This window comes from Uloborus diversus, chromosome 1 (genome assembly GCF_026930045.1).
Source record: "Uloborus diversus isolate 005 chromosome 1, Udiv.v.3.1, whole genome shotgun sequence".
Classification (NCBI taxonomy): domain Eukaryota; kingdom Metazoa; phylum Arthropoda; class Arachnida; order Araneae; family Uloboridae; genus Uloborus; species Uloborus diversus.
Genome location: NC_072731.1, coordinates 220,987,585 through 221,010,196, shown reverse-complemented (window position 1 = coordinate 221,010,196; position 22,612 = coordinate 220,987,585). Strand labels below are relative to the sequence as shown.

The following is a 22,612-nucleotide window of genomic DNA, read 5'->3' as shown; positions in this document are numbered from 1 at the left end:
TCAGATATTAACAAAGTTAAATGCAACATTCGAAGCTGAATTTCATTGAAGTTATGCAAAATGTATCCAAGTCCCAATTAGCATGCGATACTTATTACTTGCAAATGCTAAGTTAAACGACCCCAAAGAAATCTAACAATGAAATTCAAAACATAATCTTAAACAGCAGAAAGATGATTTTCCTCCTAAACTCTACTCGATGAAGAACTGGATAAAATGTAACTTTTTATAAAAACTTACATTGGTGCCTTTTAGTATAATGTTCCTCATAACCCATAGTTAACAGAACAGTAAGCAAGGGCAGGTCACAGTGACCCCGATACATCGGCAATGAAAAAAAAACTTCGCCACACCCATTACAACAGGTTGTATGTCAAGTTTATTATTTTTTCCAATGAATATTTTACTGAAATTCATCGAGTATAAATACGGGCTCGGACGTTCGAACTTCATCAAACTATCTTTCAGTCTCACTAAGAACTAAACAGTTCTACCAAACTTCAATCATCATGAAAGTGGTAAGTACAATATATCTCCATCCTAGGATCACTTGATAACTTAAAGAGAAAAGGATTTCCTTTACGGAAATTGTAATTAATTTGATTGTATCGAATTTAAATCTTGATTTATAGCAATTTAAGTAGTACGGAAGGACTTCAATTATTCGAAACTCTTTTAACCGAAATCGACTTCCATTAAATGTGCTTTTGGAAAAGCGAATGTCTTGATCACCGAAAGCAGTAATTCAATGAATTTGAACGTATTAATTGATCATGATTTATAGAAGATTAAAGTAGTACAGTAGAACCTCGATTATCCGAAACTCTTTCAACCGAAAGACCATTTAACCGACTTCGGTTTCCATACAATGTATTTTTTTAAGAGTGAAGAATATCCCTTCATGATCACCAGAAGCAATCGTTCCTACTTCAGAGTCCGAATATCTGTGCATTTCTATCAATTATGCTTTTATTTTCAAACTCACTAGTCAAAAAACACGGCAACTCGTTCTCGTTTTCGAAGTGTACTGTTAAATTCGAAAACGGTCGAATTTGAAAGTGAAATATTGTTTCATTAAATAATTAATATTATTTTTTAACTACGCATTTATATTCGAAGTTAAAGAACAAAAAGTTAAAGTAAACGGGTTTGATAATAGCACGATAGTGATTAAATTTTTCGATATTTGGTCTTAGTAAATTTTCCTTGCATTTTTTACATTTTGAGACATTTATAATACAAACTTCCTGTTTATAATTACAGTATTACAGTTCCAAAGCATCACGTTTAGTAACTATTTTGTAAATGCAAACATGTTTAAATCTGGATTTTTGGCGGTTTCTTGACAACTATTTTTAAGTTCTCTCTTTTATCCGGAACTTTGGAGTTACGGAGAGAGGTGCTGTCTCGAGCACTTCGGTTAATCGAGGCTCTATACAGTATAATAAAAAGCATATTTTATGTAAATGAGAGTTTTTCCTTTTAGCTTCACGCTAAAAATGTTCAAGTATTTGAATCAAAAATTAATTTTCATTAAATTTTAAATGAAGCTAGCAAAATGACATTATTTTGTAAACACAAAATTTGCAATCCAAAGTCTCACCGGATTTATTCATTAAAATTTTATAATCTTTAATAAAAATATATATTTTCAAATGCTTCAATATAAAGTAAAAAATCTTCACTACTTACGTATGACATTTTTCGGTGACTTATGACACTTAAATTATTAATGTCGCAATTTCAATTACTATAATATTACATTTTCATTAGTTACAAAATTGTATTTTCTAACATTTATGTAATTCATTAAATTACATCAACTTTTTTTTTTTTTTGACTTGAGGAAGAGCAATTTCGGAGTCCAACTTTTCGGTAAATGGTAAACCTTAAGAATGATTTTCCATCAATATACTTTCTCTCTTCTTATCAAATGAGTCTTTTCATTTGTATTTCCTCAAAATATGGTTTATACTTCTACGTTTCTGACTCAAGCAAATCCATTTAAAATGTAGTGCCGAAGAGTTTTATCAACTGTGAAAATTTATATATTTTCTCAAAAGTTAAACTTAGGCAAAAATATTTTGCGTTTGTCTGCGTTTAAAGTGCTGTAAAACATTTGCTTTTTGTCAATGTATTAATAAATTAAAAATATATCTGATTAGTAAAAATGCCATCTAAATAAGAACATTTTATCATAAAAAGTGAAAATTCATTTAGTTGTTGCACATTTAATCAACCATAAGGATATAAATTATCTCTAAACATGATATATATATATATATATATATATATATATATATATATATATATATATATATATATATATATATATATATATATATATATATATATATATATATATATATATATATATAGTTTAAAAAGGCTATTAAATCTACAAAAACATTTTACAATCTATTTTCATTTTTCCCTATAAAAGATCCGTAGCTCAGGGAGATATAGCACGCAGTACTAAGAATGAACTTGTTCTGCTATCGGTTTTTCGAGACATTTTTTGGTTAAACATTGAGACCATTTTAGAAAGGAAAGATCTAGTAATTTTTAACATTTAAATTTAAGAACTGGAATTTCGGAGCGTAAGTGAAAAAGAAGGAAGAAGATAGCTTTTTCTTACTTAGAGTTTGTTGCGCTGATGTGTTTACTTTGTGGAAAATTTGAAATTATAAAACTTATATTGCCATTAAAAAAAACGCAGCATGGAATTGTAATAGGTCGTCCGTGATTTAAGAGAAAACAGCTTCTTTTATCTTTTATGCGACGCCCTTAAATTTAGCAGCTGCTGAGTAGCAGTTTACTAGTGTTGTGGATAAAACTAGTGACTCAAAAGGTTAAATATAGAATTACATATTTATTGGGGAATAGGATCCGTTAGTAATACGAAAGAGGACCTAGAATTAGTGATGTGCGTACTGGAAGTACAACACGTCCATTGATCCTAGTTGATAGACATAGTTGGGGAAAGTTGTGATGTCTCCAGACCAGATTACAACCGTGGTGATCCGTGAAGCAAAACTCGACGCCATAACACAGGCTCTCTACGCAACTGTCTTGCAGGTTATACCACAATCGGTTAAGGGCCAGAACTGCAATGTCAGGCAAAAAAATGTGCAGTTCTTAATCAGTTACTCGATACAGAAGTTTTTTGTTTTTTTTTTTTTTTTCAAAATATCTCGAATGTGACGTTTACGGTCATTTTCGAATGTAGCATGCGGGATTGCAGCCAAAACGATTGCTTGAGTGGTATTATTTCATTTTTCAGATCGCTCTCATCCTCTTGTTGGCCGGCACTGCCATGGCCCAATATCACCACGCCCCTGCTGCCCATTCCGTCCATGTAGCACCTGCCCATGCTGCTTCCTCTGCCGGACACGCATATGGAGCCCACGGACAACACAGTGCCGGATATGCCGCCCATGGACAATCCCACCACGGAGATCAAGGACTCTATGCCGACCGAGCCCATGCTGCCCAGGGACACCACAATGTTGGAGCATACGCTAAACACGATGCCCAGGGTGCTCAAGGTCAGTATTTATTTGAATGTCGTTCTCATAGAAACGCGTTTAATGAAAGTATTAAAAGTCAATATCATTTCCTCCCCAAGTTGTTGACGAAATCGTAATTTAAATATTAAAACCTGAAAAAAAAAAAAAAAAAAAACCTCAGCGAAATGCTGTACACTAGTATTTACTAATATTTTGTTTTAATAATGGGTGGAATGTTTTATTTTAAAAAGTTACTTTTTGAGGACAGGAGTAAGGTCAACAGTACACAAAAAATCCCATTAGAATGAGCACAACAGTCCCGAAAACTTTCTATCAGAAAGAGAAAAACATTCCCTAAAAATGCCCATTAAAATAAGGACATCAGCTGTTAAAATCCATGTCAAACTGAAGGTAAACAGTTTTCAAAAAACTTTTAACCAACCCTCTAAAAATTGCCTCGGGATAAGGAAACTATCTCGGGGGGGGGGGGAGTTTAAATAGGGAAAACTTCAACCATCAATTCAACAGTTAAACACCCTGTATTTAAAGTACGATAAATTCAATTTTATTTATGTTTACATAAACCTCATGATCAATTGTAAATTGTAGCAATATTTAATATTTATGTAGTACCATGTAAGTATTACATAAATATTAAATATTGCGAGATATAAAATTTCAACTCTAAGACTTATGGAACAGTATAAACACTTTATTTTTGGTAATATTGATTGGTAATACAATAACGTGTCAAGTGATATTCGTTTCTAAACTCATCTACTCATTTTTAAATCTTTATTAGCTTCGTTATTTTAATTTTCGAAACGGTTTCAAGATCTAATGAGACTGCTATTTGCAGTTTGTTAACTGGATCTTACTCATAGAAGAAAATATGAGAAACTCACTAGTTTTAATGTTAAATAAACGACTTAAATATGAAACGTGTTATGTGCTAATATATTATCTGGATTACTTATATTGGCTTTCAATGTCTGATAGAAAATAGACATAATTGTGTACTATTTCTCAAGACTTAAATTTCGAAAAGCTACGACATTTGGATCCTTAATTTTGCAGATTAATTGTGGCATTTAACCAGCAGTTTTGATACATCGAAACATTTTGTGAATGTGATGTGCGTTCGACTAATTTTAGAACAGCGACATTGTGAAACGACGTTATTTTGATCAGATACCACCGTCATCTAAATTTCATTGCAAAAACAAAATTTTACTACTTGCCAAACAGTAGTGGTCAAAATCGTTTTCATGTGTTCAGCAAAAAAACAGCCATAAAGCGCTCTCGAGCTCTATTATTACTCTACGCAAATGAAGCGAATGGTTGCAAAAGTTGGCATCTTCAAAAATGTTTTAAGGAAAATTTCACATTTCTGTCGCTGCAAAAAGCTATCAGTTACAATAACGTTTCCTACTTTATCTCAATCATTTGGCGAACTATTTTGCCTCCCTACAAAATTTAAGAAGCTCCCTACAAGATTTTAAATATCGCTTCTAAAATGATAGCTGTATTAACCTAACTAAACACCAGTTACTTTCCCTTTTGAATGGGCTCCCAAAAAAGATGTACACACTTTCAAACACAGTGACAAATTTACTACAGTCGAACCCATTGATAAATTTAGAAATTGAAGCACCCGTCGTCGGTTTAAATTTTTTCTTTTTTGCTTTTTAAATATTTTTTTTTATTTTGGAAGGGGGCAGCTGCCCTCTTTTGCTCCCTCTGGATATGCCCATGATTGGAGCTACATTCTTTTGCAGCTGCACGCTTTAAATCACAGGACAAGCTGATAGCACTAACCTCCGTGCCTCTCTGATCGTATTTCCATTCTATCACCATCCAATTTTAGTCATTGACAAGAAAAAAAAAGTGTGTATATTAGGGTGGTTCAAAAAAAAAAAAAAAAACCTTTTTTTCAGCTAGAGTCCAGGACACCCCCTATTTTCTTTTTACTTATTAATAGTTTTATGCTGTAAAAGTTTTCGCTTCTTACTCAAATTTTAAGACGGTGCTCAATGACCCTTTAATTTAACATTAGCCATAGCATAAAAAATGCCAAAAATTAACAGACATTTAATTTCTCCAGCTGTTTTTTTTTTTTTTTTTGTAAATGATTATTTTATTGCAGTGTATATGCATATTATTAATTTATAATGTTCAATGCAACTTTTTCACGCCCTCCCCTTCCCACACGTATGAAGTTTGGGGTAGGGGGTTGAGCACCCTTTCTCAGTTGAAATAGGAAGCTAAAATTCTTTCAGTATATTACTATCCACAAGTGTAAAAATATTGAGGGGTTTCCTGGTATCTAGGAGAAACTTTATTTTTACATGTATTTTTTTAACCACCCTAGTGTATATGATAGTAAAATACGTTTTCCTCTTTCCAGCTTCTAACTACGGCAGATACCGCAATGCCGGAGCTTACGCTCACGACAAGGGTACCGGATACGAAAAGGCCTACGCCTACGACAAGAAGGCCGGACACCACGCAGTGACCGCCGACCACGGAGCCCAAGCCGCCAACTACGGAGTGGCCAGCCGGGCTGCCCACCACAACATCGGCGGACACGCTCAAGCCGGACACAACAAGTACGGATCCCACGACAGAAACGGAGCCCAGGCCCATGGCGTCCGTGCCCACGACAGCGCCGCCCACGGAGTCCAGAGCAGCGGTCACCAACAGATGTACTTCCAAGCCCCAGGATACGGATACACATACTAGACGAACTTTGGTAAGTACTGTTTTCCCCACTGTATTTCATTTGGTGATTTACTAGGGGGACGGTAATCCGAACACAATAATATGAAATTAAAGGCGGATTTCCTAGGGGGCGACCGTCCCTCCATAACGATCATTTTCCGAAAACAATAATATGAAAATAAAGAACATACTAGCAATTGCTACTTTATTCAAGTGAATTGTATAAATTTGCTTTAAATTAGTTTTAGACAATATAGTTGAGTCAAGGATGAACGGCATGAACCACTTTAAACCCAAGCTTGTCCCCCTTCCGACAATTCCCCCCCCCCCCCTTGAATCCAAATACGACTGCAGTTCCCCCTATACGTCCCACGTTTTGGAAATGGCACACACCATTTTTTTTTTTTTTCAGTTTTAGACAGTTTTATAGCCATTATTTTTATTTGGATTGAAAAGGAAGTTTATAGTATTAGCCATTAACACTTTTCTGGGGGACTAGAGAGGTGCAAAGTTCAAAAATATGAACATTTCGAGCAAGTTGGGAGACTCATGAGGGGTATTCGATAAATATTTAAAAAAATCAACGAAACCGATCTTTGTTTTATGGGGGCTTGTTTTACAACGGTTTCACTTATTTTCGGCATAAATTCAGAGTGTAAGACTCACTCCTATCAGCCCTATGTCCGAAAAAATGTTCACGTTGTAAAAAAAGTATTAAAAATATTTAAAGCATCGTATTTTGCATAGCAAAAACTGTGCTCAATAATATGTAAAACACTAGTTTTCAAAGCCCTAATGGATGGGTGGGGGGAGCAATTGCTTCATGACCCTCCCTGAATCCGTCCATGTTTAGCTCTGAATCCTCATAGTTGCTTCGAGAATCGGGGTTTTTGTGACACTTTGTCTGACCTTAATCGAGTTGTTTGAAGTTTGATTGGAGATTTCCTGGTTTTCTCCTATTCTAGCCCATTCCTAAAAGTAATAATCCAAGAAGACAGCTTTCCCTGAATACCAAACGTTCCACATCGAAAATATCAGCGAACGTATTGCTCGCTTATGCAAGGCTTTTCATTCAAATCACGATGATTGTGCCCTCATTCGTAGATGAGGCGCACTAAGAGTAGCTTTTCGTATTACATGCACAATCCTCAAAAGAAGTATACTAAAAGTGAGATTATTCCTTTTTGGAATCACCTAAAACGCTCCTCGAAGACCTGTCACTTCCTTCATTGCCTCGAGACCGACCTTCGCATTCATACCCCTTGGCGCCGCTAATCCATTGGCGATCCTTGGTTTAACTAATCTAAGACCCATAGCATATTTCTTGTTCTATAACATTTTAACTCCGTTGAAATTCGGAAATAAGGCGGCTTATCTCGTGACAATCAATCGAAAACCTGTTTTCATGTTGGTAGCTGAGAAGCAATCCGTGGGTTATTTCTACTAAATGTACTCAAAAAGTATAGCTCCAAGTATTTAGTAGTCCCAAAGGAAAATTTAATATCACCTTCTCATTTTGCTGATTGAACCTAATTTTCATTTATCTGCTCTAGTATGTGCGAAAAGTGCGAAGAGTTTTCGGATCGTGAAAGGAGTGCAGTGTATTATGATCGATTCGCAGTGAATTAATGTTAAAACATTTCGAATTAATATAAACACATTTGATTACCAAAACAGTATGAAAGCTTTTGCTGTGCCTGTGTTTAGCATGTAAAATGTTTGTGGCTTTTAATTAATAAATTCTTAGTTCTGCACCACATTAGACTACATCGTAATTTTTTTTAATTAAGAGAATCAAAATCATTTCGACCTATAAAGTTAAGATGGTTCTCAACTATTCATAAGTACATATTTTTTTTTCTATATTTAACGGAATTGTGAAATAAAGTCAGAAGCAAACACGTTTTCCAAAACAAAGAATATTTTCATTTATAAAGAAAGTCAAACATAATCCGAGACATATAATATCTGTCTTTAAAAAAAATTAAATCAAAATAACAACCACAACATCAGCAACAATAGTAATAAATAATAGTAATAACAATAATCTATTAGCAACGTTTTTTACTCGAAACTTGATTTTAGCGAGTAACGATATCAATATCGAACCATAAATCTGGTAATAGATAATAGCCGGTGTGAGTAAAAGCAATTATTAGTTTGGTTTTCTAAAATTAAATATGTACACTAGTGAAGATAATAAAGAGATATAGTAATAAATAATAGTAATAATAATAATAATCTATCAGCAACGTTTTTTACCCGAAACATGATTTTAGCGAGTAACGATATCAATATGGAACCATAAATCTGGTATTAGATAGTAGACGATGTGAGTAAAAGCAATTTTTTTCTAAAATTAAATATGTGCACTAGTGAAGATAATAAAGAGATATAGAAGCAATATTTATACGTTTTTGAAGGGACTGCATGAAAAAAGCGTTCAAATGAAAAAAAAAATGTATATTAGATATAAGTTATTATGTATTGGACTCTGCAGTGACCAATTTCAGAAATGTGTAAATCATAAAAACGTATAAAAGAGAAACGTATAAACGGTGCTTCACTGTATCAACATATGAGATGTAATTGATATCAACTTGCTCCCCCCTCTGTAAGATTAACAATGAAGTGATCTACAAACTATTCATAGGTAGAAAAATGTCCCAACTCCAAATTAAACATTTTCTTTTCTTTTTCAGAACCACCGACTAAAACATGGGAAAATCTGGAAACATAGTTACTGACTTGCGACACGCCTGTGTTCAGGTGCTATCTGTTCTCGACTTATTTATTGAATTTTCTGTTTATTTGTTTAAAAAGCCTGAAAAAAAAGAAAGAAAAAAATAAATAAAAATTTCAAAAGGAATGAAATGCTTTTTTATTTAGCTGCATTATCTTTTTTGCATGAAGTTCAGCTCCACCTTCATATTCATGGCGCAAAAATGATTTTCTATCAAAAAGTTTTAATCCAAAACCAGGACTGCGGAGTCGGGGGGAAAATGACCGGCACCGACTCCGACTCCCGGAAGTTTAGAGCCTCCGACTCCGACTCTTTTGCAGCAAAATCAGTCCGACCCGTTTCCACAGAGCTGTACAAAACTTCGTCGGAAAGTGTTTGTGAAGTAAGTTTCAGTGTAGCTCAGAATAATTTAACTTAAAATGTGAATGAAAGAAAGGGTTAAGTGACATTTGTTTACATTTGGAGATTATCATGTAGTTGTCGAACGCGGCAGTTAGTCAACGATGCTATTTTATGAACCTCATAATCATCTTCAAATTTTAACGATATGTTGTCATATTCAATAAGTTACCGCCCCACATCCAGGGCTAAGGCAGAAATACATGAAAACAACGGCAGCTCAGTCAATTCCAGACGAGGACTGCAGTTTCGTGCTTACTAGCACTCATCAGCCCGGCATAGGAGTGACTGAGCTGGAGGTGGAAAACCTCTTAAGGAAGCCAAGAGTGCCAAACAAACTGGAAGCTAATACAAGAATCAGAACTAACCAGAAGAGTGCTAATAAGCACGAAACTGCAGTCCTCGGCTGGAATTGACTGAGCTGCCGGTGTTTTCAGATATGTCGTCATATTACGATTAGCAAAAATAACAAATATTACATAACCACTTCTTACATCACCCCTTCAATTAAAAAACTTTTCTCTAAAAATATTTTCAACGCAATTTATTCAGACAAATAACAAATGATTGCTCCTTTTTTTGGAAGTCAATTTCTGATTTTTTGGAGAAGCATTCGAAGAAATTTAAAATTATTCCTGTGGTTGCTGGGAGGGGGGGGGGGGCTGCTAAGGAGATTTGTTTGTTACTCTCGGTAGCAAAAGAGGTATTTTTTGTATATTGTGCAGATACACAGTATTGTGTATAGATTATGTGCAAATTTTTTTTATTTTTCTGGGACAATAAATTATCCCAGTAATTTGTCTTATGATTGTAAAGGTTTTCCGATATCATCTATTTCATCCCTAAACTTTTTGCTGCTCAGTAATTAAACTTGACAACGAGGTACGGGGAGACATACCGTATCTCATGGTGAGTAAGGTTCACACATTAAGGGGTAAACTCCCAGCTGGGCTGGCGCCCAGCACGGGGACCTTCCCCGGCGCCATAAGTACCAAGCCCGTCCGCAGCACTTAACGACTATCGACCGTCGCACCCAGTCGTGCGGGGGGTCCGCTGGTGGAACCTAAGGCTTACAGCTAAGTGGTGGGGTATGTGCGGAGAAAAGTAATTGAACTTGATTAAACATAATTTCATAAGTTACACCATTTCGATTTACAATCTGTTAGAATTCTTTTAAAAATGAATAAATGTTACAATAAATGAACAACGTTATTTTATTTATTTATTATTTTTTTCTTTTCAAATGTTGTTTCAAAAGTTTTTTTTTTTTTCCTGAGACGAGTTGATTTTAACTTCGTTTTATAGACATTTATAAAAAGAAAACGACTGCCAAATGCTATGTTTCTCCACTGGTTGGGGTTGCTTAGTGATTGCAATACCGGTATGCCGACAACTGGTATTTCGAGCTAATTGGCAACTTTGTAATACTGGTATTTGCTGAGGTAAAATACCGGTCTTTTTTCTATATTAGCTAAAAATAATGAATATCCTACAAACATAGAGTTTTGTTGTTTTAAAGGTACATATAATTTTCAATGACATAGTACCGAAATCAATCTATTGATGTAAGTATTTGGCTTCAAAAGCACGAATTAGTAAAATATCAATGGAAAAAGCGTTTATATGCACCATGTTTTAATTTTTTAAATATCCTTGGTTGCTCAGTTGCTCTTTTGTAAAAGTTTAAGTGGAATTGTGCTGTTAATAATTTATACCAACCTTCAATTGCAACAATGTTTTATGACATATATTCTTTAGTATTTGAGTCCACTGTACTGAATGTTGAGAATTTCATTTTTAGTATAATAACTGCTAATTTGCTGTCACCGGTATTGGGATGCTGTTCTCTTTCACTCCTTAGCCACATACTTGGTTAGATAGCACTTAGCAATTTTACAGTACCTTAAAAATTTAATAGAGGAAAGACATAATCAACTGGCACATAGATATGTATACAATTGTAGGGAATTTTGAAAAGAAAAAGACAACGAAAATGAGAAACTAACAAGAAGGATCAAGTAATAAATAAATTAAAACCATAATTTTCAAACCAAAGGGTTAATAAAACACAAACACGAGACACAAGACTATATTTATCAAGAGAAAACTGTTGAAGATGAGGTTAATATTGAAAAAGAATGATCCCTCGAAGAAAAATTACGTCTGGCTATACTAAAAAAAATATATATACTACACTACTACACACAATAGAATAGAAACACACACACACACACACATAAAATGGGATTTATCCAAAACCAGCGCACAAGAGTCCAAATTATTTAAGATTAAGATAAAACTTCAAAGCGGTTAGAGGAGGTATATCACGCATTATTAACAGTACCACCGACCAATGCGAATTCAGAAAGAGTATTTTCAACTGAAAGTAATTGGTACACTAAAACGAGTTACAGGCTCATAATTTGTTCAAAATCAATTTTAAATAATAAACTTTTTTCACAAAATTATGAAATATGGCAAAGAAAAAATAATTTTTTTTAATCCATTTATTGAGAAATTCCTAATACCGGTATTCCGGTACCTTGTTTTAAAAGTACCAAATACAGGTATATTGCATATTTGGTCCTGTATTGCAATCCCTGGGGGTGCTCATTCACTGGGATGGACACTTTTTTCGTTTCACACCCCGCCCCTCCTCCTAAACAATGATTAAAATACATTAGTTAAAATGTTTTTATTCTCATGCATTAAATGCTGCAGTTTTTAACAATGTAATTAATTTTTGAAAATAAAATTGCGCTGTTCTTTCACTGGTCAGTCTACCCTGTATTCTAACCCGTATCCTCCAAAAAACGTCAGTGCTAATAAACACTAAATCATCAACTACGCATTTAGTGTCTATGCACATTTTGGAACAATGAAATTAAAAACGACCCATTCCGTGTAAAATATATCTATCACCCGTTATCTTTAAAAATGGATTTTTCCTTGTTCCTTCCCTAAAAAAAAGTGACAGTAATAAATAATTTAGAAAAATCATTCCCCAAAACTTCATTTCTGGTGAAGCATGCCGAATTTTAAAAATAATTCAAAAAGCCATGAGCCAACCCCTGCGGAAAGGCAAGGATGTGAAAGAGTCTCCCGATCCCATTCCGATAAAGACTCCCGAATTCAGTGATTCACCCGGACTTCCTTCGGGGTTGGAATAAGGGGTGGTTTCGAATGTGGAACCCCTCCGAATATGCTCACCAGATGCGACTGGCGTGTATCGACCCACACCACACTCGGGTGGGTGGATATCACAGCTGCTAATGATGGTTCTAGAGCGACTCAGAAAAAAAAAATGATGGATGAATCTTTAGTTTATGATACAGTTTCTATTTAATTTAATTCATTTTTTTTTTTACATGCTAGGAATCTTGAAACTACCAGTGATAAACAATATCTTAAGTGATAATGTCGAAAAAGAATATTCTAAAAATTGGGAACTTTTTACTTTGGTACTATAGGATTGAATAGAACGATTTCACATGAACGTTTTCTAAAATGCATTCTCATTTTTATTCAATTCTCATATTCAAACATTTTAGTACAGTGATTGTTCCTTTTTTTTTTTTTTTCTTCTCAATTTTAAACTTTCAACTTCTTGCGAAGTTAGTTTAATTGTTTTCCAATTGAAAATATCCAAGATATTCGTCATTAGCAGTGGAAGTGAACTTTTCTGTTAATTAAACTAATGATGGGGGGGGGGCCTGTGCCCAAATACGGTTGTTGATACTGTTGGGTGCACGATTGCGAGTTGCAAATTCATAAGTAAAGTATGACACGTGATTTATTTCAAAATCATTTTGGTTACGTCAATCGTTTTCCCAGGGCCGCCGAGAGCCAAGGTGGACCTCTTAGTTTTTTCGCCGGGCCCTCCTCCCTCATAAAACTTATACTAGCACGATTTTAATCCCGGGCTCTTCTAATAGCCGGACCCCTTGTTTCTGACTAGGCTGACATGGTCTCGTCGGCCCTGCTTTTTCCAGAAAATCAATACCGAATTTGTGCCTGAAATTTTGTATTTTACTCGATGTTTTCTTCCATGTAAATAATAGTGAAAAGTAAATGAACAGGAAACTGTAGGCCCAATTATACGTTCATTTAAACATAAACAGCTTGATGATATTTCTAGTATTTATTAACAAGACTGTGTAATTTCAGGGGAATGAAGAAGCGAAAAGGTATTCAACAATGAATGCTATCTACTGGAGTTTAGGGTTAATCCACTGGAGTTAGGGTTAAAATGTCAACTATCAAACTATCACCAAGCTGGCAATTGCTTGGTTCAAATTTAGATGCAATTTTCACCCGTCATACCAAGACGGGCGATTTTCTAGTTTAGTAATAACACAGAAAGGTATTTTTTTTAAAAATCTGACTTAATTTCTAATTGAAAATCGACTTCTCAATTTTTGCTTTGCATTTAAAAACGTAGAAATAACTTGTCAATGTATTTTCGAATCAAAATTAATATTTTACGGACAGAAAATTGAATTCGCTGCTAATGATCATGTTAAACATGTGGATTGTGTTTCGTTTTACATGTTTTATTATATTTTATGATTTCAACTCTCTATTGTATGGTGATCAGATTTGTAAGCTCAAAATCTCAGAACGCCTTTGAAATAATTTTATAAATATTATTTTTTTACAAATACATTTATAAAAAAAATTTAGTTTTATTTTTTAATTATAGTGATACTTTTTTTTAATAAATGAAGAATTAATCAAAACAAAGTATTCTTTATTTTTGAGAATAGTAATAATTTTGTAAATTCTTCGAAATTATTTTGATTAGTAACTTGATATTGCTCCAAAGCTTGAATATTTTTCAGACATTTATAAACTTCTGGTCTTCAAAAATTCAGAGTAATTTTCATCAAAATTTATTTTGATAATAAACATACCTTTCCGAGTGTTCACTTTAAACTATGTCTGATCATTAATCCAAGAACTTGTAATAATACTTAGTTTACTCTTGCTGACTTTCAGAGCACCATTAGCATCGCAGCCAGCAGCACTTCTGTTTTTCCTGACAATTCGGGACAAAAACTAGTAATTCTGAACCAAATAACGAATTGCAAAAAATTGGGACAGGGACTGAGAATTTGGGACGGTATGGTCACATTATGTCTAGTTATTGTTCGTAATGATTTTAACTCCCTAAAACCCTTTTTTACACACTTCCTCGTTCGTCATTAGACTTGATCCGTGTAGGCAGGATCAAGAGTTGCATTCCCCGAAGAATTGCTTTCAGATTAAACACGATAATGCGGGAGCGCTCTTTTACGCAATAGCCACCCTCCCGAAATGACTCAAAAGGGATGCAAGGGAATGAGAAAGGGGAGGAGGGTTGGGGAATGATCCCCGAGCAAAATAATCAACGGTTTCGTTCTCTTCCCCCATTTTTTAAAGCTTTTGAATAAGTAGAAAGCGGTGTCATGGATTCGTGGAATGAAAACACAAATCTTCAGCGCTGCCATCTTTGGTCTTTGCTAATTTTTCCTCCATTTTTCTTTTTATTTATCTTTTCTTATTATTTTTTAAAAATTATTATTTATTATTATTATTTTTTTTTTTTTTTGTGTTTCACTTTTTTTGGTGAGAATACTCTAAAATTTAAATGAATGTGCTACATGAATTACAATATTGGAATAGCAATTAAATTAGTTTATAACATGTCCTATTAATAAACAATGATATAACAGGAAAACTGTTTGTAAAAAGATAGTTTTCTTTTCAAAACATTTCATTTAAAGTTAGTTCACAAAATTATATAAATCATTAAATTAAGGATAAAAGTCATCTTAATAATAAAGTAGTAAAAGAGCAGAGTAAATTAAATTAAAAAAATAATAAATAAAGTTCCTCAAACTTTTCTTAGTACTAAAGTTTAAATAAAAACGAGGATTTTTCACTAGTTTTTTATGATATTATGGAAGAGCTATTATGAAGAAAATTTACTAAATGAAAACCAGGAATTAAAATTAACTTTTTGACAGAGTTCATTTTAATGCAAAATTGAAACACAGAATTTTTTTATTAGCTTGAAACGCCAACGTGCAAGGAAATCGTCAGTGTTCGCATGAGTTTTTTTTTTTCTTTTTTACTATCTACGCCATGGTGACCAAAGATGGAAGCTTTCATCGTCAGCACTGGCTTACAAGTGCATTTTAATATGACGTCACAGTTAACAGCTCTCAGAATTAACGATCAAGTTAATGAATCAATGTTGGGGAAAAAACTTTTATTCCTTTTGAAATCGAACAAAAAAATAGCACGAATGGAAAGTTCCCCTTTGCTCTAATTTGCTCAGGCTGGATGTAGAAAATTAAAAGAGTCCCTTCGAGAGTAAACAAAGAAGTATCGGGTAGAAGTATGATATCATAAATGTACAAACATGACAAAAAGCTTCAACCTGCTTACAAATTTATTACTTTTCAATCAACGAGATATGTTTGCATATCTTTCGGTATTTGATCCTGATTTTTTTCCCTAGGACAAGTGTCAATCCAATATTTTCCTTTTTTAATTTGGAGTATTCAACTCTAAAAGCAATAAGGCAATGACAACATATATATATATATATATATTTTACGTCATCAGCTATAACTTCTACATATGCACATCATAAATATTTTGTTTTATAAAGCAAACCACTCCTCCAACAATTTTATTCTTTCTGTTAATACATTGGCAGTTATATTAACGGAACGCAGTTACTCAATGCCAAGTTTCTCAAGAAACTTCACAAGTGCCCTTGTGTAAATTGTATAAGAAATCCTTGTACCAAGATCAATAATTTTTCCTTTCTTTTAAAAGCAAATTTTTACGATGAACAAAACGATAACATTTAATAAATCTAATGATAATTGCAAACTCAGAGCAATAGTGAGATAACTAATCCCGGAAATAACACTAAGATATCATATTGTTGCTCTGAGGCGACGATATATTGTTTCCAGTGAAGCGCATTGAAAGCTCTAGAACAAAGTATTGACCAATTCCGTTTAAAAAAATAATAATAACAGTAAAAAAAAAATTGAATTTCATTAATTCAGACAGTTAAGACCATTTTCTTCCATTGCATACAAAACATTCTTTAATAAAATAACAACATAGAGAACGCTATTGCAATTATGGTACGAATTTATAACCTAAGATATTATGAAGTTGTTTTAAAGAATCACACGAAAAAATTAATATTACTTTGATGAAAATGGGGAAAGTAAACAAACTCGTAGTAAAACTTCATATCAAAATAACATTTCTCAAAGAGTTTTTTGAGCGAAGGATAATGAATTTGAGTACGATTACAGGTAAGAGTAAATTAAGAGGCATATTATATAATAATAATTATTATTCAGGGAAATGCTGATTATTTGAGACCTAAATTAAACGATGTGTGAATGAGGGAAAAATCATGCAAATAAAATTTATTTTATTTTCGGTCAGTGCAGGAAGAAGATTGTAGAACAAGTCTGAACAGTATAGAATTTATACGTAGAAAGCCACAAATAGCGCAAGTTATATATAGTAATAAATAAAGATGGATAGATCATGTTTGGAGAAGTTTGCTAGTTAGTTAGTCCCCTTAAAATCACGACGTTCAAAAAACTTGAGCTAAAGCAAGCCTAACAGCTAAATGGCAGAAAGACGTTGGAAAAGACTTGAAAACTTAAAAAATCGAAATTGTGCTTTTGAAGAAAAAAAAGTATTTTTTAGAATTTTAAAGATGTGGGAATGAGCTGTTACTGCGTTAAAGAACTAAAAACCAGCCGGCAATCCGTTCAGTTAATCAGTTTAAATAATTTTGCGCAACATACATGGCTAAAAATTAAGTAGTTGAATGAAGTGATTTAATACGCACTCTAAAACATGCTTTCAGTTTTTTTTCTTTTTCGAAGTTCAATTCTATCAGTCATAAACGTTAAAAACAATAGTCTTATAAAACTTTTAATAACCCTTTCCCTGAAAAGCTATATTATCACTATTTAGGAATGCGCCGGGAGAGAGCCAACTATTCTTTTTTCCCCCCAATATACTACTCCATTCCATTTGAAATAAACCAAACAAAAGAAAAATTTATGTTCAAGAATGACGAATTTTTTCGCGAAGGGAGATGAATAGGGGAGAGTTCCCCGTCGCCGAAGCGATGTAGACTACTTTCGAGAGACCAATGGAAATGCGCTTGTGACGTCAGCCTCCCTCTCCACCCCCTAGTCCAGTGGCTGTCGCCATGGAGACAACTAATGTAAATCCGATTTCGATCGACCAAGAAACACACGGTCCTCGAATGCCCATGCTCAGTGCGCTACTCCTGTGCGAGCGAGAGCTCTGCGCAAGAACGCAGTAAACGGTGCGCTATGAGAAAGGGAAGAAGAGCCCCGACGCTTTGCCAGGTGCGCTTTCCATGATGGCTCCGGACAAGATCGAAATGGAAGAGGAAGAGATGAGCCCTGGTGTTCTGATCCCTGGAATCAGAATGAGAGTGTGGAGTGGAACAGTCATGCTTTAATTTAACGTTTTTTCGGGCAACAGACTCCGGTTCTTTGATTGTCTGAAGAAAGAATTGGTTGCTCTGGCTTCTAGTGAGGACTGCGCTGTGTGCAGCACTGCAACAGCAATGGGAACCGTACTGAGCTTTTCTCCCAGGGAGCGAAAACCAACTTACGGAGAATACAACCTAAACAACTACAACTACGAGCAACTGAATAATGCCAAGAATAAAGACAAGGGCGGGGGAGGAGGAGGAGGGACGGAAAAGGGGAACGTGAACAGCAACAACCAGAACCATCACCAAGGATCTCATCACCACAACTTCAAAAAGCACTCTTTATTCATCAATGCTCTCAGTTGGAAGCATTTTACAGTGTCCAGCAAAAAGAAGCAGGAGAAGAACAAAAACCTTCGGCAGCCACTCGACAGCATACACTCCATTGTTGACAACAACAAGAATATCCAGAATTCCCTGTCCTGCTTCAACGTGAAACCACGATTGGGACAGCTCGACGTGGTAGTTCGGAACAACAACAATCTCGACAATGCCAGCAAGCAGAAGCCGGCCCCTCCGCCCCTGCCACCCAAGCCTGCCATTCTCACCGCTCACAACCTGGTCAGGCCGTCTAACCACGGTGCCATCGGACCTCTGGCCTTCACGTCCAGCTGTGCCAGTGGACTTCCAAGTAAGGCTGTCCTCACGAGCAGCTCCTCCGTGGTTCCGTCAGTCAATGTCAACGGCAACAGTGTCGCGCCCAGTCCCCACAAGAAAACCGTCATACAGGCTTCCACTTCGGAACTACTTCGATGCTTAGGAGAGTTCCTGAACAAGCGCTGCAGAAAACTGAAGGATTTCCACCCCACAGACGCAGTGATGTGGTTACGAACTGTCGACAGAAGCCTTCTCATGCAAGGATGGCAAGACATAGCTTTCATCAACCCGGCAAACGTTGTCTTCTTGTACATGCTAGTGCGAGACCTTGTGGGAGAAGACATTGAATCCGAACGCGAGCTTCAAGCTGTAGTTCTCACTTGCCTCTACTTGAGCTACTCATACATGGGCAACGAAATATCGTACCCTCTAAAGCCATTCCTGGTTGAAGACACCAAAGAAAAGTTCTGGGATAGATGTCTCCTGATTATCAACCTCTTAAGTGGCAAAATGCTGCGTATCAACAGTGAGCCTAGTTTCTTTACGGAAGTCTTCACAGAGCTGAAGGGGTGTTGCTCTATAGCTGCATAGCGGTGATGATGATTTAATTTATTTTCATTGCAAAAATTCAATCTATTATTTTGGTATCATCTAATCAAGAAGAAATGTTTTTAGACATTCAAGCGGTTTTCACTTAAGTTTTATAATATATGATTTGAATGTGTGTAATTTCTTAAAATTCTTTCTTCATGGTGAGATAGTGAGACATATTTTTAAAATAGAAAAACTCTGTTCTTGTTCTATAAGGATTTAAAAGGAAACGAAGCAACTCTAGTGAAATTATGCTTAATAGATTTTTCTTTTCATTCATAAACGCTAGAAATTATTATTTGCTTCTTCAATTAAAAAATAGTACTTCAGTCTGAATATAAAGCAAAAAAGAAAAAAAAATGAAACTAACGAGATACCTGAAAGGATTTGTAAGTATTATTTGAAAGCGCCGGTAAGAATTTCTTTAAAAGATTTATATAAATTATACTAATATGAATCAAACATTCCCCTAATATTATTGATAAGATTTATAGATGTGTCTGTAGCACAATAAACTTACATAGGTTTATGAGTATAATATTTTATAATTTACAAATATATAAATATTAAAAGTTATATTTATTTTTCATTAATTTAATTATGTAATTTTCAGATTTTTAAGCTTATCCATTAATATTTACAATTTTTTAAATTTCGTATTTCTGTTTAAAAGTCCTCAAAATGATTTTATTTTTTTCATGTGATTGAAATCTGGAAACTGTTTGAAATGAGTCGTAGAGGCTTTGAAAACGGAATGAAACTTATAATAATAATAATTTATATTTGAATTGAATAATTTTGTATTTATGGAAGCAAGGTCACAATAATCAGATTATGCAGTAACGTTATTTTGCGCTTCTGATTGGTAGAGACTGCTACTCTATAATGGCGGCTTGTATCGATTTTCTTTCAACAGACGCGTGGCAGGTTGTAAGATTCTGAGAGTCTTCCATCGTGTTCGAAAAATCCTTTAGAAAATTCAAAATTGATTTTCTAACGTTTGCTCCTGTTAAAAGTAAAATCGAGTGAACATATTGTGAGCTGATAGTTAGAATTCAGTTTTCATGAACGTTTGATAATTGCCAATTTAAAAAACACTTTAATTGCATATAGGAAGAAATCGTTACATAAGCAGCAACTCATTTCCAGAAGAAAATTAATACTTTTAGAGCTTTTTTCATAGATATAAAACTGAATTGGGAATTGGGGGGGGGGGATTTCACGTAAATCCTGAGTTTGAAAGAAAAACCAGTTGCTTGGATATTATTGTTATTATTATTATATTTATTAATAATTATTATTATTGGTACTATTAATACGATTATTATCATCATTATCATTTCTAAGTACTATCCAAAAAGAATATTTTTAAATTTTTATTCATTTTATAAATTTTTAAGTGCATTTTTCCTGTATTTTAAAAATATTTAGGTTTGGAACTCATTTTTTCAAAACATTAATATTTGGCTTATGAAACGAAATTTTAAACTGATTTTATTGCATAAAAACTCAAGCTAAATAAAGGATGGGAGAAGTAGTAAAAAAACTACTAATTTTCATTTCTTACTTCGAAAATAAACGAAAAATAGCAACTTATTGCACTTCATCAGAAATACTAAGTTATTAATTTCAATCCAGGAAATTCGTCAACATATTTAATTACTTGGTTAAAAACCGTTCTGTACGTAAAATACATATATATTATTGATGTATTTAGTTATGAATTTATTTATTTTTCCTACTTTTTTAATTATAAATGATTACCTGAATAATATTAAATATTAAATTGTTATTAATGTTTTTAAATCCCTTTCAGATGTTTCAAAATGTTTCAGAATTCCTGCAAACATTTTCAATTAGTTCAAAATGACGGGTTCACGCACTTAACAAATACGTCTAAAACTACCTATGCTCTAACTTTTGAAAAGAATGAAAATTGTTTCACTGGCCGGACAATTGTGTGATAAAATTTTTATAACAAATAAATGAAGAAAAATAAAATTGAAAAAATGAAAAATAAATGAAGCAAAATAAATGGGTGATTAAAAAAACAAATAATATAAAATAAACAAATAAAATAAATAAAGTGGAATAAAACAAAGAAAAAGAAATGAAATAAAAAAAGGTAAAAAAAAAAACGAACATAAAGAAATGAAATGAAATAAAGAAATATTAATATTTAAAAAAAATGCAACTAAAATAAAATAGCTAAATAACTTTACCAATAAATTTTCAATAAGTTGTTAAAAATATGTATTTACATGAAGAATTTTGTAGCTTGAGTACAATTTGAAAAAATATGGATACATAATTAATAATTAGAATGTAGAACGGTTTTAAAATATTATCATCTTAACTGCTTGCATTTTTTATGCTTTAATTTTTCTTATTTCTATGTTTATTTTTATTTATGTTTAACGTAATTATATCACATTCCAATTTTTCTCGTGTAACTTTTCCTACTACATGCAGTAGAGTGAGGAAGATATTGTGCAAAAGTTTCTGTTTTTTGAATAATTTATTTATTTTATGTATCTCTTGTTTATTAGTTTTTGAAATTATGTTTTTCGTAACAATACTTATTAATTCTTTAGAATGAAAATTAATTTTAAAAAAATTTAATTTTTCGGCCTTAAAGATAATATTTAAAAACACATAAAAGTAAATGTGCATAAATTTCGAATGATTTTTTTTTCTTTTTTCAGTTGAAAGTTTAGGCATTTTGAGCAAAAACGTGCTGTTTGTGATCATATCGAACCGAAATATTTTTCTTTTTTTTTTCATCATTGTTAGTAGCAAGCAGCTCAAATTACTGAAATTTTATGCAAATAGAGTCTGCTAAATTGAAAGTTTAAGTTATTTCAGAAAAATGTTGGCTATTGAAATCAGGGACACTTGTTTATTTTTTAGCTTATTCATTCAACAAGCATTTAAATCAGTCCAAATGGATAATCATTTCCATATTACTGGCTGTACATGGTAGTAGAAGAACTTGTAATTTAAGTGTTGAAATTAGATTTATATATGAATATTGTTTGTCGTGTTTCGTACAAAGGTGTGTGTAAATTATTCTTGCATTCTAACACAGAATGTGCCGGCAAAACGTGCAATATTACTGAAAGTCAGAAAAACCTCAAAGTAAGGTTCTGATTTCTTTGTATAAAAACCAATTTTGAGTATTTTAAAGTATATGTGCATGATTATCTGTTCTTAAACAGTCTAATATATATAAGGTAATATTAGTTTTGATTGTAATCTAGTGATTCGATTTCTCCAAAAGAGAAATATTTGTTCCTGTTTGGTGAAAGATAAGATGTGTAAATTAACAATCGGTATTTAGAATGACAAGGGCACTGAAATATTTTATTTTGTATAAGATAATTATGGTTGCAAATGTTGGAAACATCTTTATGGTGTCCTGAGAAAGATTGTCAACGAAGAAGTTCAAAACCTTGGGTTGAAGAAGTTATTATATTATGCGATTTCCATTCG

General features: G+C 33.4%; 2 protein-coding genes across 2 annotated transcripts; both read left to right on the top strand.

The window, feature by feature from the left end:
* Positions 1 to 475: 475 nt before the first annotated feature.
* LOC129225042 (histidine-rich protein PFHRP-II-like) lies at positions 476 to 9,066 on the top strand. The gene is made up of 4 exons (XM_054859591.1): positions 476 to 518; positions 3,284 to 3,548; positions 5,917 to 6,261; positions 8,933 to 9,066. The coding sequence occupies exons 1-3, from the start codon at positions 510 to 512 to the stop codon at positions 6,249 to 6,251; spliced, it is 609 nt and encodes a 202-aa protein (XP_054715566.1). The 5' UTR covers positions 476 to 509; the 3' UTR covers positions 6,252 to 6,261; positions 8,933 to 9,066.
* An 8,677-nt stretch (positions 9,067 to 17,743) lies between these two features.
* LOC129225034 (cyclin-dependent kinase 5 activator 1-like) lies at positions 17,744 to 21,258 on the top strand. Its single transcript, XM_054859581.1, has one exon. It carries the CDS (start codon positions 18,005 to 18,007, stop codon positions 19,118 to 19,120), a length of 1,116 nt encoding a protein of 371 aa, XP_054715556.1. The 5' UTR covers positions 17,744 to 18,004; the 3' UTR covers positions 19,121 to 21,258.
* The last annotated feature ends 1,354 nt before the right edge of the window (positions 21,259 to 22,612 follow it).

What these genes read in the sequence shown, in the direction of transcription:
- LOC129225042 (XM_054859591.1), top strand. An exon ending in CGATGCCCAGGGTGCTCAAG is followed by an intron (nt 3,549 to 5,916) that starts GTCAGTATTTAT and finishes TCCTCTTTCCAG; the next exon opens with CTTCTAACTACGGCAGATAC.
- LOC129225034 (XM_054859581.1), top strand. Translation starts at nt 18,005, where the DNA reads ATGGGAACCGTACTGAGCTTTTCTCCCAGGGAGCGAAAACCAACTTAC.